The sequence below is a fragment of the Musca vetustissima genome, unplaced genomic scaffold (assembly GCF_032173495.1).
Source record: "Musca vetustissima isolate MV318-11 ecotype Yass unplaced genomic scaffold, APGP_CSIRO_Mvet_v1 utg19501, whole genome shotgun sequence".
Taxonomy (NCBI): domain Eukaryota; kingdom Metazoa; phylum Arthropoda; class Insecta; order Diptera; family Muscidae; genus Musca; species Musca vetustissima.
Genome location: NW_026878934.1, coordinates 64,044 through 78,617, shown reverse-complemented (window position 1 = coordinate 78,617; position 14,574 = coordinate 64,044). Strand labels below are relative to the sequence as shown.

Below are 14,574 nucleotides of genomic sequence, written 5' to 3'. Positions count from 1 at the left end.
AGATGGTCTGGACGCAGAGTAGGCCGTTCTTATTTAGGCTGAAATCAGGATAGGACGTAGTTATTTAGGCGAGCTGAACATATCGCTCATTTGCCGCATAAATCCAAAATTAATAATGCTGAATTGTTCGGTATATTAGACATTATGTTGTGTAAAAAATTCAGATAAATATCTCTCAATGAGAAACTGTAGAAGTTCCTCTGTAGAAAAATGGTATTGCAGCAAATGAGCAATATATCAGAATGCTTAGGTAAATAAAAATTCTGATACGGACCACGATATGCGAACCTGCACTTGTAATGTGCACACGTCGTACAGAATAGGCACAGTCTTGAGTACATCCGAAGGAAGATCAAAGATATATTTTATGAGCGCCTAGAAACAGCACATGACCGCTGCCCTGGCCAGGACATTAACAATTTTGCTAGATGATTTTAATTAACAAATCGGAAGGGCTTTCCTTTTCATTGCAAAACTTAGATCATCAAGCTCAACTCGAAAGAATCTAAATAAACACTTAAAATTACTTTCAAATGCCCTTACAATGCAAAATTCAAATAACAAAAATTAATTTCAGCTGAGCACGGCTAGGGCTCGAACTTAGGTTCTCGGAGCAACACAAATGTTGCCAGACCACTTAAGGTCCAAAACGGTTGCGCAAAAACATGTGTATACCATGGACGAAATTGTAGGTGTGTGTATTAATTATCCATCGCTACAACAAAAATCTGCTTTGAAAAGGACGGTTCCTAGACTGAAGACAAATGTCGAACTTTTACAAATTTGAATTTAATTCGCATATGCAAGTTTCGCATCAGGGCGGAATAAATACAAGTTATCAACGTACGACCTTTGTAAAGCCACATATCCCAATATGCCTGATGAGCCACTTAACCAACGGCGAAACGCGTCGCATAATGGTGGGTACGTAGGTTCTTCTCCTGGCACAAGGTCAGCAGTTAAAGTCGAGAAGGACCTCTCGGATCTCTTTAATACCGAATGAGGATTCAGACAAGGTGACAGTTTGTCATAAGATATTTTTAACATCTTGTTGGAAAAGGTCATACGAGAGGCGAAGGTGAACAGAAATGGCACCCTGTACACCAAATAACACATGTTACTCGCCTACGCCAATGACATCGATATTATGAGTCGAACATTGTGAGCGGTAGCAACCAATAGAGAGAGTCTGCGAGAAAACCAATCTGTTGGTATCAACGTGCAAGACGTCCAGCAGACTCAGACCAACTGTGGAAATTGAGAACTACAGCTTTGAGGTAGTCAAAGATTTTATATACCTTAGTACCGCCATAAATAAAATTAATGACATAAGTTTTGAAATTCGAGGGAGAAGAGTGATGGCCAACAGATGCTACTACGGTCTAAGTAAGCAATTTAGAAACAAAGCCACACTTCGTCAGACCAAACTCATACTCTACAAGACGCTGATACTACCCATGCTGGTGTATGGATCACAAGAATGGGTACTTGCGCAAGCAAATGAGGCAGCTCTTGGAAAGATCTTTGGAATGATCTGCCTCGAAGGGGAATTTGATCGATCTGATCTGTGTTGTAAGAATGGATGCGGATGTTCCAGCTCAAAAGGCATATGAAAGCGAGCCAACTGATGATTCACGCAGAAGGGAAAGGCCACGAATTCGATGTAAAGATCAAAAGCAAGACACTATTACGGAACATGGTCTTTCAAATGGGAAGAGCTACGCACAAGTCCGACACGCTTGGAAATCTTTTTTAAGCTCGGCTTAAGGAACAAATGTTTCAGCTAGAAAGTCTTTTAGTATCCAAATCCCCGAATGTCACTTTATTTGAGAAATGCGACTTGTGCCGACAAAAAAATTTGTATTATGAAATATATTCCCAATTTTTGTTGCTGCTTTAGTTCTTGAACTTCAACTCATCATCGTTAAAAAAAAGAACTGTCTATTGCAATAAACATGTTCTTTCCTGCAAACTACAAAGAACTCCCTTTGTTTTTGCATTACATTCACATGGGGGTTTACTCTTCCTCATGACCAGCAATTCTTCATGCATTGGGCGGTGGTGGTGGTGACGATGGCGACAATGAATGAAAGACTCTTTAAAGTGGTTTTAGATTTCATCCACATATAAGGTAGTTGGCTTGGCACATGGATGTCTGAACAATTTTTACTCGGTTTGCCGGTCGTCATTTTCAATTGTAATTTTTACATTGTAATTGAAGTACAAATACCCGGCAATTACAACAAAAAACTAGCCCCAACACAATACACCAACAAGGCAGTTGAATAAATCGAGAATGTCTTACTATGGCTTCAGGTCGGAATGGGCTAACACTTACAATGGAATGGTACAGTGGACGGTGATTAGGAATGGAGGGGTGGACAATGTGCAGGAGCAGACAATTACTTTGAGCGTTTCGGGGTTAGAAATTACGTATTGAGTTTCAAAGTCTTGTTTGAAATGTTCTCTTGTCTTCCTATTCCAATATATTTGGATTAAGTTTACCACCTACGGATGGCAGAAACTAAATAACTTTAAAATATTTAAAGAGATTAAAAGAAAAAAATTAAAAAAACTTACGTTTATAACAAAATGCGAACGACTACTTTAATTTACACACTGCTAATAAGGAAAATACCAAAGTTAAAACAAATTAAATTGAAATCATTTTAAGATTAAAACCAGACCATCCATTCATTTTAGCGCATGTCCCCACATTCGGATGGAAGGAATACTTTTGTTATCTCTCGATATTGCCCACCACCAAAAATCTTACCATATTGAAAACTAAATTTAATTTAGTTGAGATAACAATTGACATTTGGATATTTGTTTTGTTGTCGTCGTCGTATTTTTTCATCATTGCTTTGCATGCCTTTCGCCTTTCATCTCATTTAATGTCCGCTCAAAGATAAGGCACTACTCTACTATGGAGGGGATTTGGACAGGAATTAGGGTGAGGTTTAAGTGTTATTTTTTTCCTTTCACATTTCTTGATATTTCAGAAAGGAAAATCCAAAAACAAAAAACATAAGGTAGGTTCGATATTAAAAATTAAACACGTGAAATTATATAACGTAAATACACTGAGAAAAATAGTACATGAGAAACATAGGAAAAAAACACCATGAACGACATTTTGATTGGGATCTCTATAGGGGAATTATGTTACAGAAAAAACTCAAAGCTTAGGATATTTTTTTATAAAAATTTTTCTAGGGCATCTGCAGGTTTAAGGCAATTTTTTTATAACAAAGAATTTTAAACTTCTCTGTAGGCAGAGAAAAAAAAATAAGAACATCCTCAGTACGCCGAGGTCAACATTTTCTATAGAAAAAAATCGCAAAGCCACCTTGAGGATATTTTTTATTTACAGGAAATTTAAATAATTCATCTCAATTTGTTCTCCTCAAATAATTCCCAGCAAATTTCTTCAAGTGTAGTTGAACACAATTATTACTTTGCACCGTTATTGTTGTTGCTGTTGTTTTTGCTCCTGCCAGCAATCCAAAGTAATGATCCATTTAAAACAAATTTAAGCTAATGAACCCTTTTACTTAATAAATATTATTTTTCATTCTTATCAATTTCACAACGCAAAGATGGCAGATGTGGGCCAGCTTTCGATCGAGAACAACAACAACAATGAAATTTCTGTTAAAGAAATACAAATGCAAAAAACAACATCGAACAAGTCTCAGCATCCAATACAAATCAACCACTTGCATCCATGCTAAAAGGATGGTAGAGTGATTTTGAAAAGGAATATCATAGTCGATTCGAATAATTTGACATGCATCGGCCACCAGATACCATGAACAGTGAGAGACAAAAATCCATTGACTTTGTCTTCGCTCAGATGGTGAAATATTATGGATTACTACAATGCAGCTGTAGCTCATACCTCAGAGTTTTTTTTTATATACTATTTCCATTTGTTATATAATATACGGACCTCAGAAATTACTAAGGTCCTAATCATGGTACAATTATAAAAGGTAACAGCAAATCCCAGCTGATTTGATTCCAACGTAATACTAGTGTCAATATGAATTTGACAAATTATGTTTTTAAAAATCACCCAACAGGAAAATTGGGAACGCATACAATTTGAAATTGTTCTTTATTAAATGTGCTCCCGTATTCAATTTACTCAATCTGCCTGCTGGGAAAGTTTGAGGAAGCAAATCTTTCTTCAAGGAATAGCTCGCTATTCCCAGCATTTTCATATGTGTTGCACATATATATGGCAATGGCTCAATTATAGGAAAGATGTGGAAGCGATAGAAATATAAATTTGATAGATTTTCATTCATGTTTTTCAATTTTTATTTTGAGGATTCGAAAATATTTCATTTTCAAAATAAAAATAATTTGATGATAATTTATTTGTTTGTTTACATTTTTCTGTCAAATGAGTTGACACTAGTAGAACTTACAACAACAAATTTCCATGTGGTTGTTGTATCGTTTTTTGTACAACAACACTTGCTGTTACCTTCTATTAGTATACCATGGGTCCTAATATAGACCAATTAGTCTGCATGGAGACCACAGGTCTTTATAAAGACCAATTGGTCTGCATGGAGACCACAGGTCTTTATAAAGAGCAATTGGTCTGCATGGAGACCACTGGTCTTTATAAAGACCAATTGTTCTGCATGGAGACCACAGGTCTTTATAAAGACCAATTGGTCTGCATGTTTGTAACAGACAAAATGAAACGAGATAGACACATGGTTCCTTTTGAGAATATGCATAGAATCCCTATTGAAATTGGTGAAAATCGGTTCAGGTTTAGATATAGCTCCCATATATATTTCCATCCGATATAGGCACCAAAGTCCCTATATATCTTTCGATTTGTACGAAATTTGGCATAGAGTACTGAATAAGGTCCAGAATGATGTGTTCTAAGTTTCGTGTAAATCGGTTGAGATTTAGATATAGCTCCCATATATAGTTTTGTCCGATTTTATCTAAATAGTGCACCAAAGTCCCTATATATCTTTTGATTTGTACGAAATTTGGTATAGAGTACTGAATAAGATCCAAAATGATGTGTTCTAAGTTTCGTGTGAATCGGTTCAGATTTAAATGGGGCACCAGAGTCACTATATATATTTCGATTTGCACGAAATTTGGCATATCTTACTGAATTAAGCCTAGAATGATGTGTGTTAAGATTCGAGAAAATTGTGTCAGATTTAGATATAGCTCACTTCCATATAGTTTCGTCCGATTTAAGGTAAATGGGGCACCAAAGTCCCCATTTATATTTCGATTTGCACGACATTTGGCATAGGGTACTGAGTTAGGTCCAGAATGATGTGTGGTACGTTTCGAGAAAATCGATTCAGATTTAGATATAGCTCCAATATATATTTTCGTCCGACTTAATGTAAATGGTGTACCAAAGCCCCTATATATCTTTCTATTTTCACGAAATTTGGCATGACGCACTGAATTGAGTCTAGAATTACATATGTTGAGTTCCCAGAAAATCGGTTCAGATATAGATATAGCTCCTTTATCTAATTTCGTCCCATTTAATGTAAATGGTGTACGAAATCCCCTATATATTTCTAGGATGATGAACCTGAAAATTGGTTAAAATTTTAGTATAGCTCATATATATATATATATATATATTGGTCCGATTTAATGTAAATGGTGTGCCAAAGCCCCTATATATCTTCCCATTTTCCCGAAATTTTGGCATGGTGCACTGAATTGAGTATAGAATTACATATGTTAAGTTCCGAGAAAATCGGTTCAGATATAGAAATAGCTCCCATATCTAATTTCGTTCGATTTAATGTAAATGGTGTACCCTATATATATTTCTATAATGATGAACCTGAAAATTGTGTCAAGATTTTATGTTGCACGGAAATCCCTCCAAATTTCGATTTCCACCAAATTTGGCATAACGTACTGAGTTTGGAATGAGGTGTGTTAAGTTTCGAGAATATCGGTTCAGATTTAGATATAGGTCCTACATATATATTTTAGTCCTATTTTAGGTAAATAATGCACCAAACTCCTAAAGTTTGTCCGATTGACACGACATTTTACACATCATACCATATACATGTCGAACGGGTGTCGTCTGATTGAGATTATATTTTTAACAGTGCGGCATACTGAGTCACGTGTGCCAAATTTAACCCTTTCAGTGTCAAAAAAAATTGTTGTCGGAATAAAAATCTAAAATGTTGTATTTAAAATCATATAAAGGCACAGAGTTTTGAAAAAAACAATTTTTATTTTATTCCCCGGATAGTTTTGTCAAAACAAAAACATCAATTGTAACGGTACATAGGATAACCGAAAAATCGCAAAGAAAGACAGTAATTTTAAATGTCGAACATATTCGACAAAAACACTGAAAGGGTTAATATAAATAGATCTATAAAAATTTGTCCCATTGTAAGCAAACGATTCTAAATCTGCCCGATTGAAATTGAATTTAGCATAGGTTGCAGAAAGGTATATTTACCTTCGAGGGAACATTGACATGAAGTTGGTAGGATACATATGTACAATATACATAAAGTGGTGAAGTGTATCATATAGTAGGCCCAGTCCGGCTTTACTACTTTCCTTACTGGTTGTAATATAAAAATTATATTTTTGTGTCAATAATAAATAATTTCTACAATTAATATCGTAACAGATCGCTATTAGTGGGGTTAAGGCGTTCAATTTCAATTTACAGAAATAATCTCCAATTGGGCGCCATCTGTTGTTTATTTCGAACAACCCCCCAATAAAAATAGTGATGCCATATTTTAAAAATTGGTGCTACATATTTGCAACACTGAACTCACGTTGCTCAACATGGTTGATAATTTACGTATTCCGCAAAATTCCAAATCGGAATAGTACATTCCAATAGCACCACTGCATACAAAAATGCTAAAATTTTTTATAAAGTGATTAGACGACCAAAGCGTCATTATTAATTTTAACAAAATAAATTGTAATTTAACAAAAAAATCGAATACAATTATTGTGCATTTTGCAACCAATATAAAACGGAGAGCACAGCACGAAAGGTGATTTGAGAATATCTGTTACTGCTGTAAAAACTGGGATGTGGAAATTAGGAACATGATTTTCACTTTTCTTCTGTGACACTCGGCATGAAAAAACGAGAACACTTAAGAAGACGGTCAAGGGAAAATTGTGCAAAGAACAAAACAACAACGACACAGAGCTGCTACAACAAAGAAAAGAAAAACAACAACAGCCGATGTAATTTTGCAGTTAAAAAATAACATTGTGTGGCCTAGTAAAAAATCGAAGGGTTTACAGGACGGATTTCACATGGAATAGGATCTCAACTACTCCTGTATCTGATATTCTACGAATTATACAGATTTAATTTAATATAGATTTATTCCAGTTATTTTTACGATACGGCAAATGTCAATGACTGCTGTCCGATTTTCTTCCGGTGTTTTTTTTTTTGTGATGCTAATGTATTTGTGTGCTGTTGTTGTTTTTTATTAAAACAAAGAGTTTTGTGTTAAAAACCTAGGTGTTACAAAGAAATCTATGAAAATGACAATTAGATGGTGGCAGTGTTGTTATTGTTTTTGCTGTTAGAGCAAGAAAATAAAAAAAAAATGTACACACAACCATACGCCGTCTGCCCGACAGCAATACAACACATTATAAACTTAACCTCAATTTTTTATTAGAAGAAGAGGAAAGAAGTAAATCAATTTCTGTGTGATTGTTATTGACCACAATTATTATTATTGCAAATATAATTTGCAATTTTCATCCATAATCCATGTTAACACATTAATTATTATAACAATTGTTTATACAATCAAATTTTCTTTATCTTTGTTGTATTTTTAGACAAACCAACAACTTCCGCCGCTTGTTTTCATTTTTCAATCATCAACAACGTAGAAATCATGGGTAAAAATCATCAACCAGATAACTGGGATGATGGTTCATCAGATTCGGGTGAGGAGAAAACAAGTCCCACTGCTGTCACACGTTCCTGTCCACATTTGAAGCGTGCCGTCGATTCGGCCAAGTTACGCAAACTTTTGAAGGGTACCGGCCTACTATTGGATTGTACAGAATGCCAAAGAATGGGGTTTACCTCACCGGCAACCGAGGCATCAGAATCACCATCATCCGTGGACATTGAATATGATAATACGTTGTGGTTGTGTCTGAAATGTGGTTCACAGCTGTGTGGTCGTTCCAAGAATCAACATGCTCTGCATCATTTTAAGGTAATTATGAATGAGATTGGAACCTATTTCGTTTAGAGCCCGGTCGAGGATCATTTTGAAAATTTTTTTACAAATGATGTAAAATTTTTTTGTTTGCGGAAGTTCATACTTCCGGAGAAAGTTACGCTGTTACACTTAACCGAAAACTTTCAGTGCCACCATAGGTAGTCCTACTAATACTGATTCCCATAAAATACATTTTTTTCGGGCGAAATCAGTACTGGGACAGTTTCAGCACTTTGTTTAGAGCTCTATATCGCAGTACTTGTTCGGCCCGACCGTTATATTGGGAAAAGTGTCAAAAATACCGAGTTTTGGGGAGTTCCGTTATATGGGTGCTACACTGAAAATTGGTTCAATATTACTAATTTTTAATACAGGGATGTATTATACAATGAGAAGCCAAAATACCAAATTACATCCAATTCGGTTGGAAAATGTGTCCAAAATCCTTAAAATACCGAATATGGGTGGGGGGTGCCGTTATATGGGGGCTACCCTGAAACTTAGGCCAATTCTAATAATTGTTGGTACGGGTATGTGTTATTCAGTAAGAACCCAAAATACAACCAATTCAGTTGGAAATCGTGTCAAAAATCCCCACAACGTTGACCGATATATCCCATTCACAATACGAAACATCCTAGGAGTACTAGCAATGTCTGTAAAATCGAGCCCCGTTACGTCTTCAAAGCCCCTTCCGATTTAAACTACTATTGCTGTCTGTCATTCACCCTTCTTATTCTTCCTCACATAGACGCTAGAAGTCGAATCCATTAACATTCCATTTGGAAAATAAAGACCTAATTTTTGCAGTCTCTGTTTTGATCCCTAAAATAATGAGGTATTATATACATATATACATATATATATATTATGAAAACTCCAGACAGATGGATTTTAAGTTTCTGCAAATCTGAAGATCGGTGGACAGCATAATAAAACATTTAATTTCGAAATTATAACAATGAATGAAGCATATAACTCAGAAAAATGGACTTCCGCAAAAGAGAATTAAGAAGAATTGCAGTTATTCGATTTTATAGAGAGATTTCTCTGAGATTTATGGGATGTTAATTTTTTGGAGGATTGCTGAATATAAAAAATAAGAAGTCAAAGATATCAGATTTGTATAGCATTGTAATAAAAAATTAATTAATTTTCTATATGACATGAAATTTTGTTTTATTTTTGATTTGATTAACAATTGTCACTTTTCTTGAATTATTGTAATGAATAAATTATTTTTTTATACGAATTATATTTTCAAGACACCCCGCTCCGATTGTCATGCCTTAGCGATGAATACACGTTCCTTTGATATATGGTGTTATGACTGTGACAATGATGTAAAGCCCGATTCGCGTAAAAATCTTCTCGATTGCGTGGAATTTGTAAAGGGTTTGGCCCAAAAGCCACCTGTACAAAATGTTGAAAATATGATTTTGGGCGCCTGGGAATCTTTACGTCCATTGGTATCGACTGATGATAATTTAGCTACCACACCTCAATCAAGCGGTACAGTTAACACCGATTGCAATAATATTACGGGAATAAATAAAGCCATACCATTGCCAGCACCACCATTGCCTCCAATACCGGGAATGGCCAAACGTACCAATAACGAACCTTTGGTCACCACATATAGTAATTTCAATAATTTACCGCCCATAATAACGACGGCAGGTGGCGGCCGTACAGCAGCTGGTAGTAGTGTAACGAATTCAACACTGGGCATGCGAATAACCACATCGCCATTAAATGAACCTCTGCCCAGGGTTCGTGGTCTAACCAATTTAGGTAATACGTGTTTTTTCAATGCAGTTTTGCAGTGTTTGGCCCAAACACCTTACCTTTTGGATGTCTTAAAGGAATCCGCTGAACCGGGAGAAGAGTGAGCATCATCTAACTGTTTTTTATTTATTTTTTGTAAATTTTAATATTTGTTATGTTTACAGATTTACCCTACCCGGTGGTACATTTGATATCAATAATGATGAAGTTTTAAAATTGCCACCCATTAAGGGCACATTAACAGCCTGGGGTGGTTTAACTTCGGCTCTGGCCAATACTCTAGAAGAATTGCAGTCGGGAGGTAAGTTTTTTGTAAATTTTATTTCGGCATTTTTGTTATAAAGTATTCTTTGGTTTCTTTGTACAGGTGGCGTATTTAATCCCAGCAAACTTTTGAATAAACTAACCACCAAATGTCCCCAATTTCAAGGTGGCGATCAACATGATTCTCATGAGCTTCTCAGACAGTTATTGGAAAGTGTGAGGTAAATATGCAAATGGTTTGATAAACTTTGGAATGAGTGGTTAATGCATTGCAAGGCTCCATGCCCGACCATATTTATTCCTTCGGACGGACACTGTTGGTCGACTTCATATTCAAAATAATTATGGTTGTTCTGCCATCATATGTCACTAAGCCTATGTATTACATCGCTCAATTTAATTTTTAGCATAAGACCCGATCGTCATTAATTACTTTCCGACTATATAAATATTTTTTTAGATCCGAAGATTTAAAACGGTACCAACGTGTCATTCTACAAAATCTCGGCTGCAAAGATCAAGACGCCAAATCTGCTTCCGATGATATGAAAAGAAAATGCAAAATTTATGGTAATCAAGCTGCCGATCGTATACTAATGCCTGAAAAAGTTTTTCGCGGCTTCTTAGTTTCCACGCTGACATGTCAAGATTGTTACAATGTCAGTTCAAGACATGAATACTTTCTGGATATGTCTTTGCCTGTAAGCGTTGAAAAATCACAACCCCCAGCAATGCGACGTAAAACATCACCGGATAACGCCAATTCATTTTACCTACATCCTGCTCCAGCCACCTCACCTACTGGTCCAACAAAGTCACAACTGAAGAAGGAGGCGAAAAAGGAACGTAAGGCAAAACGTCATGCTAAGCACCAGCATACCAAGCAGCAAATCCAGAAAGTTGGCTCAGCTGAGGGGCAGAATAGTACACCAACTAGTGGTGGTGGCGGTGATGGAGATAATGCCAACATCACAGAAGATGCTGTACCCATTATTGGTTGTGCTACAAGGGAAGAAGCTGATGACAGAACGACGGGTGCATTGTCGGCGGAATCTTCATCTTCTGCTGAACAATCGGATGCCGATGTCGAAGATAATCTCTTGGATGACAATGACAAGTGTCCCACAAAACCATTAAATACCTCAGCAAATGCGAAAGCGTTAAATAACATTGATCGGAATGGCAATAACCAGCTTACAAGCCCTGTTGAAAAGCGAGGTGATTCACCGGAAAATATGGACAAGGATTCGCTGGATGAAGACGAAAATGGTAAGTAGATCATAAGTCATAGTTAATTGGCTTTGGATTTTTGTATATTCCCTATATTTACATATCTTTTAGATTCCGGTATTGCCACAAGCCCTGCCAATGCTGGTGGTGCAAGTTTTCCTGCCTCCTCGACATCAAATTCTGAAACGAATGGTGATGCAAATATAATTGAAACCAAAACCACAAATAGTGTTTTCTCATTGGGTCTCAACGAGAAGGGAGCTAATCTACTTAAACAATTAAGCAATGGCATTAACACAGACGAGACTACAACAACACTCACTAATGGTGACATTAAATCGGAAGAAAATGGCGACAATTCTGCTGCAATGCAATCCGTAATTAATAAACTCGATCGCTTACAAATTGAAAACGATGAACAACAACAGAAGAAATCTGCCCGTGCCAAAGCGAAACGTTCGCGTACCCAAAGCTATTCCGATTGGAGTACCACAATAGCGCCACGCTATCAATGTGAAGATGGTGAATGCTCGGTCCAATCATGCCTTAACAATTTCACAGCCGTGGAATTGATGACTGGCAACAATAAAGTTGGCTGCGAGGCCTGTACAAAACGTATCAACGGCGATGACCCCAAGGCCAAGACCGTCAATACAAATGCCACTAAACAGTTCCTGATCTCTAGTCCACCGGCTGTACTGATATTACATTTGAAACGTTTCCAATTGGGACAACGTTTTGTCTTTCGCAAATTGACGGGGCATGTTAGTTTCCCCATGATACTGGATATTGCACCATTCTGTGGCTCCAAAGTCAAGAATCTTCCCAACATTGATCGTAAACAAAAGAAATTGTTATATGCCCTATATGGTGTTGTGGAACATTCGGGTAGCATGTATGGTGGCCATTACACGGCCTATGTCAAGGTGCGACCCAAACTCAGCAAAGATGACAAACGTTGGAAATTCATACCACAAGGCAGCAAAGCCGAATTGGACCAAGACGATGAACAACGTAAAAAACTCGAAGAGCTTTTGGCGCGAGAAAAGGCGCGCGATTTACGCATGAAGGCAGCCAATGATAGCGACGATTTTTCGAATTCTTGCAACAGTAGCTTGGATTCGAGTGCTTCGTCGTCATCTTCTGAACCTGATGATTCGCCAACGTCACCGGATGGCGGTCATAATGATGAACCTGAAGGTGCTGTCGGTGGTATAGATGAGGCCATTAATGTCCAGGTGCCAATGGGTAAATGGTATTATGTATCCGATTCCCGTGTTTCAGATGCCAGCGAAAGTGAAGTTTTAAAAGCCCAAGCGTATTTGCTGTTCTACGAACGTATTTATTAAATTTGACGAGAAGAAAAGGACATGCAAATCGACAACAACAACAATACCCCAAGACTCCCTCCCGTTAAACACACTCATACAACACATGAAGACATATTTAATGGATAATTGGTTGATATATTTAAAAAAAATGAAGTAAGTTTAATTGAATATTTTTTTAAATATAATATACAAAATACTATCCATCTAAAGACCTATCACGTAGTAGAACAATACCGTATGCATGATTTAATAGTGGAGGGGGGAACATGGTATCCGACGCAGCTACCAAAGCAAGGTCCCTGTCACTAATTCTCTATGGTGGCAGCTAATACTGCTTGCAGAAGAAACAACAATAAAAAATTCGAATGTTATTTGCTACATTAACAGCCCCGACTACAATTATTATACCCTTCACCACACTGTGGTCTTTGTGCATATGTTTGTAACAGGCAAAGGGAATCGAGATAGACCCATGGTTCCTCTTCGATTTATGCATGTCCGTCCGTCTGTTGATGATAAATTGTAAACAAAGTACAGGTCGCATTTATAATTCGATTTGGATGAAATTTGGCACTAGTCATTTGGTCCAAGGACGAACCCTATTGAAATTGGAGAAAATCGGTTCAGATTTGTATACAGCTCCCATATATATTTTCGTCCGATTTTGGGTAAATGGAGCACCAAAGTCCCTAAAAGTCATTCGATTTGCACGAATTTTGACATAGCATACTGAATTAAGTCTAGAATGACGTGTGCTTACTTTCGTGAAAATCGGTTCAGATTTAAATATAGCTCCCGTATATAGTTTCGCCCGATTTTAGGTAAATGGTGCACAAAAGTGCCTGTAAATCTTTGGATTTGCACGAATTTTGGCATAGCGTACTAAATTAAGTCTAGAATGATGCGTGATAAGTTTCGTCAAGATCGGTTCAGATTTACATATACCTCCTATATATATATATAGTTTCGTCCGATTTTAAGTAAATGGTGCCTAAAGACCCAAAGGTAGAGCGATAGACCCAACGTACTGAAGTTAATATAAATTAGTTTCTGGCAAGTTTCCTTGAAATTGGTTCAGATTTATATATAGCATAGCTTCCATATATAACAACAAAGTCCCTGAAAATCTTTGGATTTGCACGAATTTTGGCATAGCGTACTGAATTAAGTCTGGTAAGTTTCGTGAAAATCGATTCAGATTTAGATGTAGCTCTCTTATATAGTTTCGCCAGATTTTAGGTAAATTGTGCACCAAAGTCCCTGAAAATTATTCGATTTACACGAATTTTGGCAATGCGTACTGAATTATGTCTAGTATGATGTGCTAAGTTTCGTGAAAATCGGTTCAGATTTAGATGTAGCTCTCTTATATAGTTTCGCCAGATTTTAGGTAAATTGTGCACCAAAGTCCCTGAAAATTATTCGATTTACACGAATTTTGGCACAGCGTATTGAATTAAGTCTAGAATGACGTGTGCTAATTTTTGTGAAAATCTGTTCAGATTTACATATAGGTCACATATATAGTTTCGCCCGATTTTAGGTAAATGCCGCAACAAAGTCCCTGAAAATCTTTGGATTTGCACGAATTTTGGCATAGCGTACTAAATTAAGTCTAGAATAATGCGTGATAAGTTTCGTCAAGATCGGTTCAGATTTACATATACCTCCTATATATATATATAGTTTCG

At 36.7% G+C, this 14,574-nt stretch overlaps 1 protein-coding gene across 1 annotated transcript; it reads left to right on the top strand.

The window, feature by feature from the left end:
• The first annotated feature begins 7,924 nt into the window (after positions 1-7,924).
• On the top strand, positions 7,925-12,923 carry LOC133323712 (ubiquitin carboxyl-terminal hydrolase 16/45). Its single transcript, XM_061532633.1, has 8 exons — positions 7,925-8,264; positions 9,536-9,936; positions 10,027-10,158; positions 10,223-10,359; positions 10,426-10,543; positions 10,783-11,264; positions 11,298-11,591; positions 11,664-12,923. The coding sequence occupies exons 1-8, from the start codon at positions 7,935-7,937 to the stop codon at positions 12,899-12,901; spliced, it is 3,132 nt and encodes a 1,043-aa protein (XP_061388617.1). The 5' UTR covers positions 7,925-7,934; the 3' UTR covers positions 12,902-12,923.
• The last annotated feature ends 1,651 nt before the right edge of the window (positions 12,924-14,574 follow it).

Coding starts and splice junctions, on each gene's coding strand:
- LOC133323712 (XM_061532633.1), top strand. CDS start 7,935: ATGGGTAAAAATCATCAACCAGATAACTGGGATGATGGTTCATCAGAT. Junction 10,159..10,222: donor TCCGCTGAACCGGGAGAAGA/GTGAGCATCATC, acceptor TTATGTTTACAG/ATTTACCCTACCCGGTGGTA. Junction 10,360..10,425: donor AGAAGAATTGCAGTCGGGAG/GTAAGTTTTTTG, acceptor TTCTTTGTACAG/GTGGCGTATTTAATCCCAGC.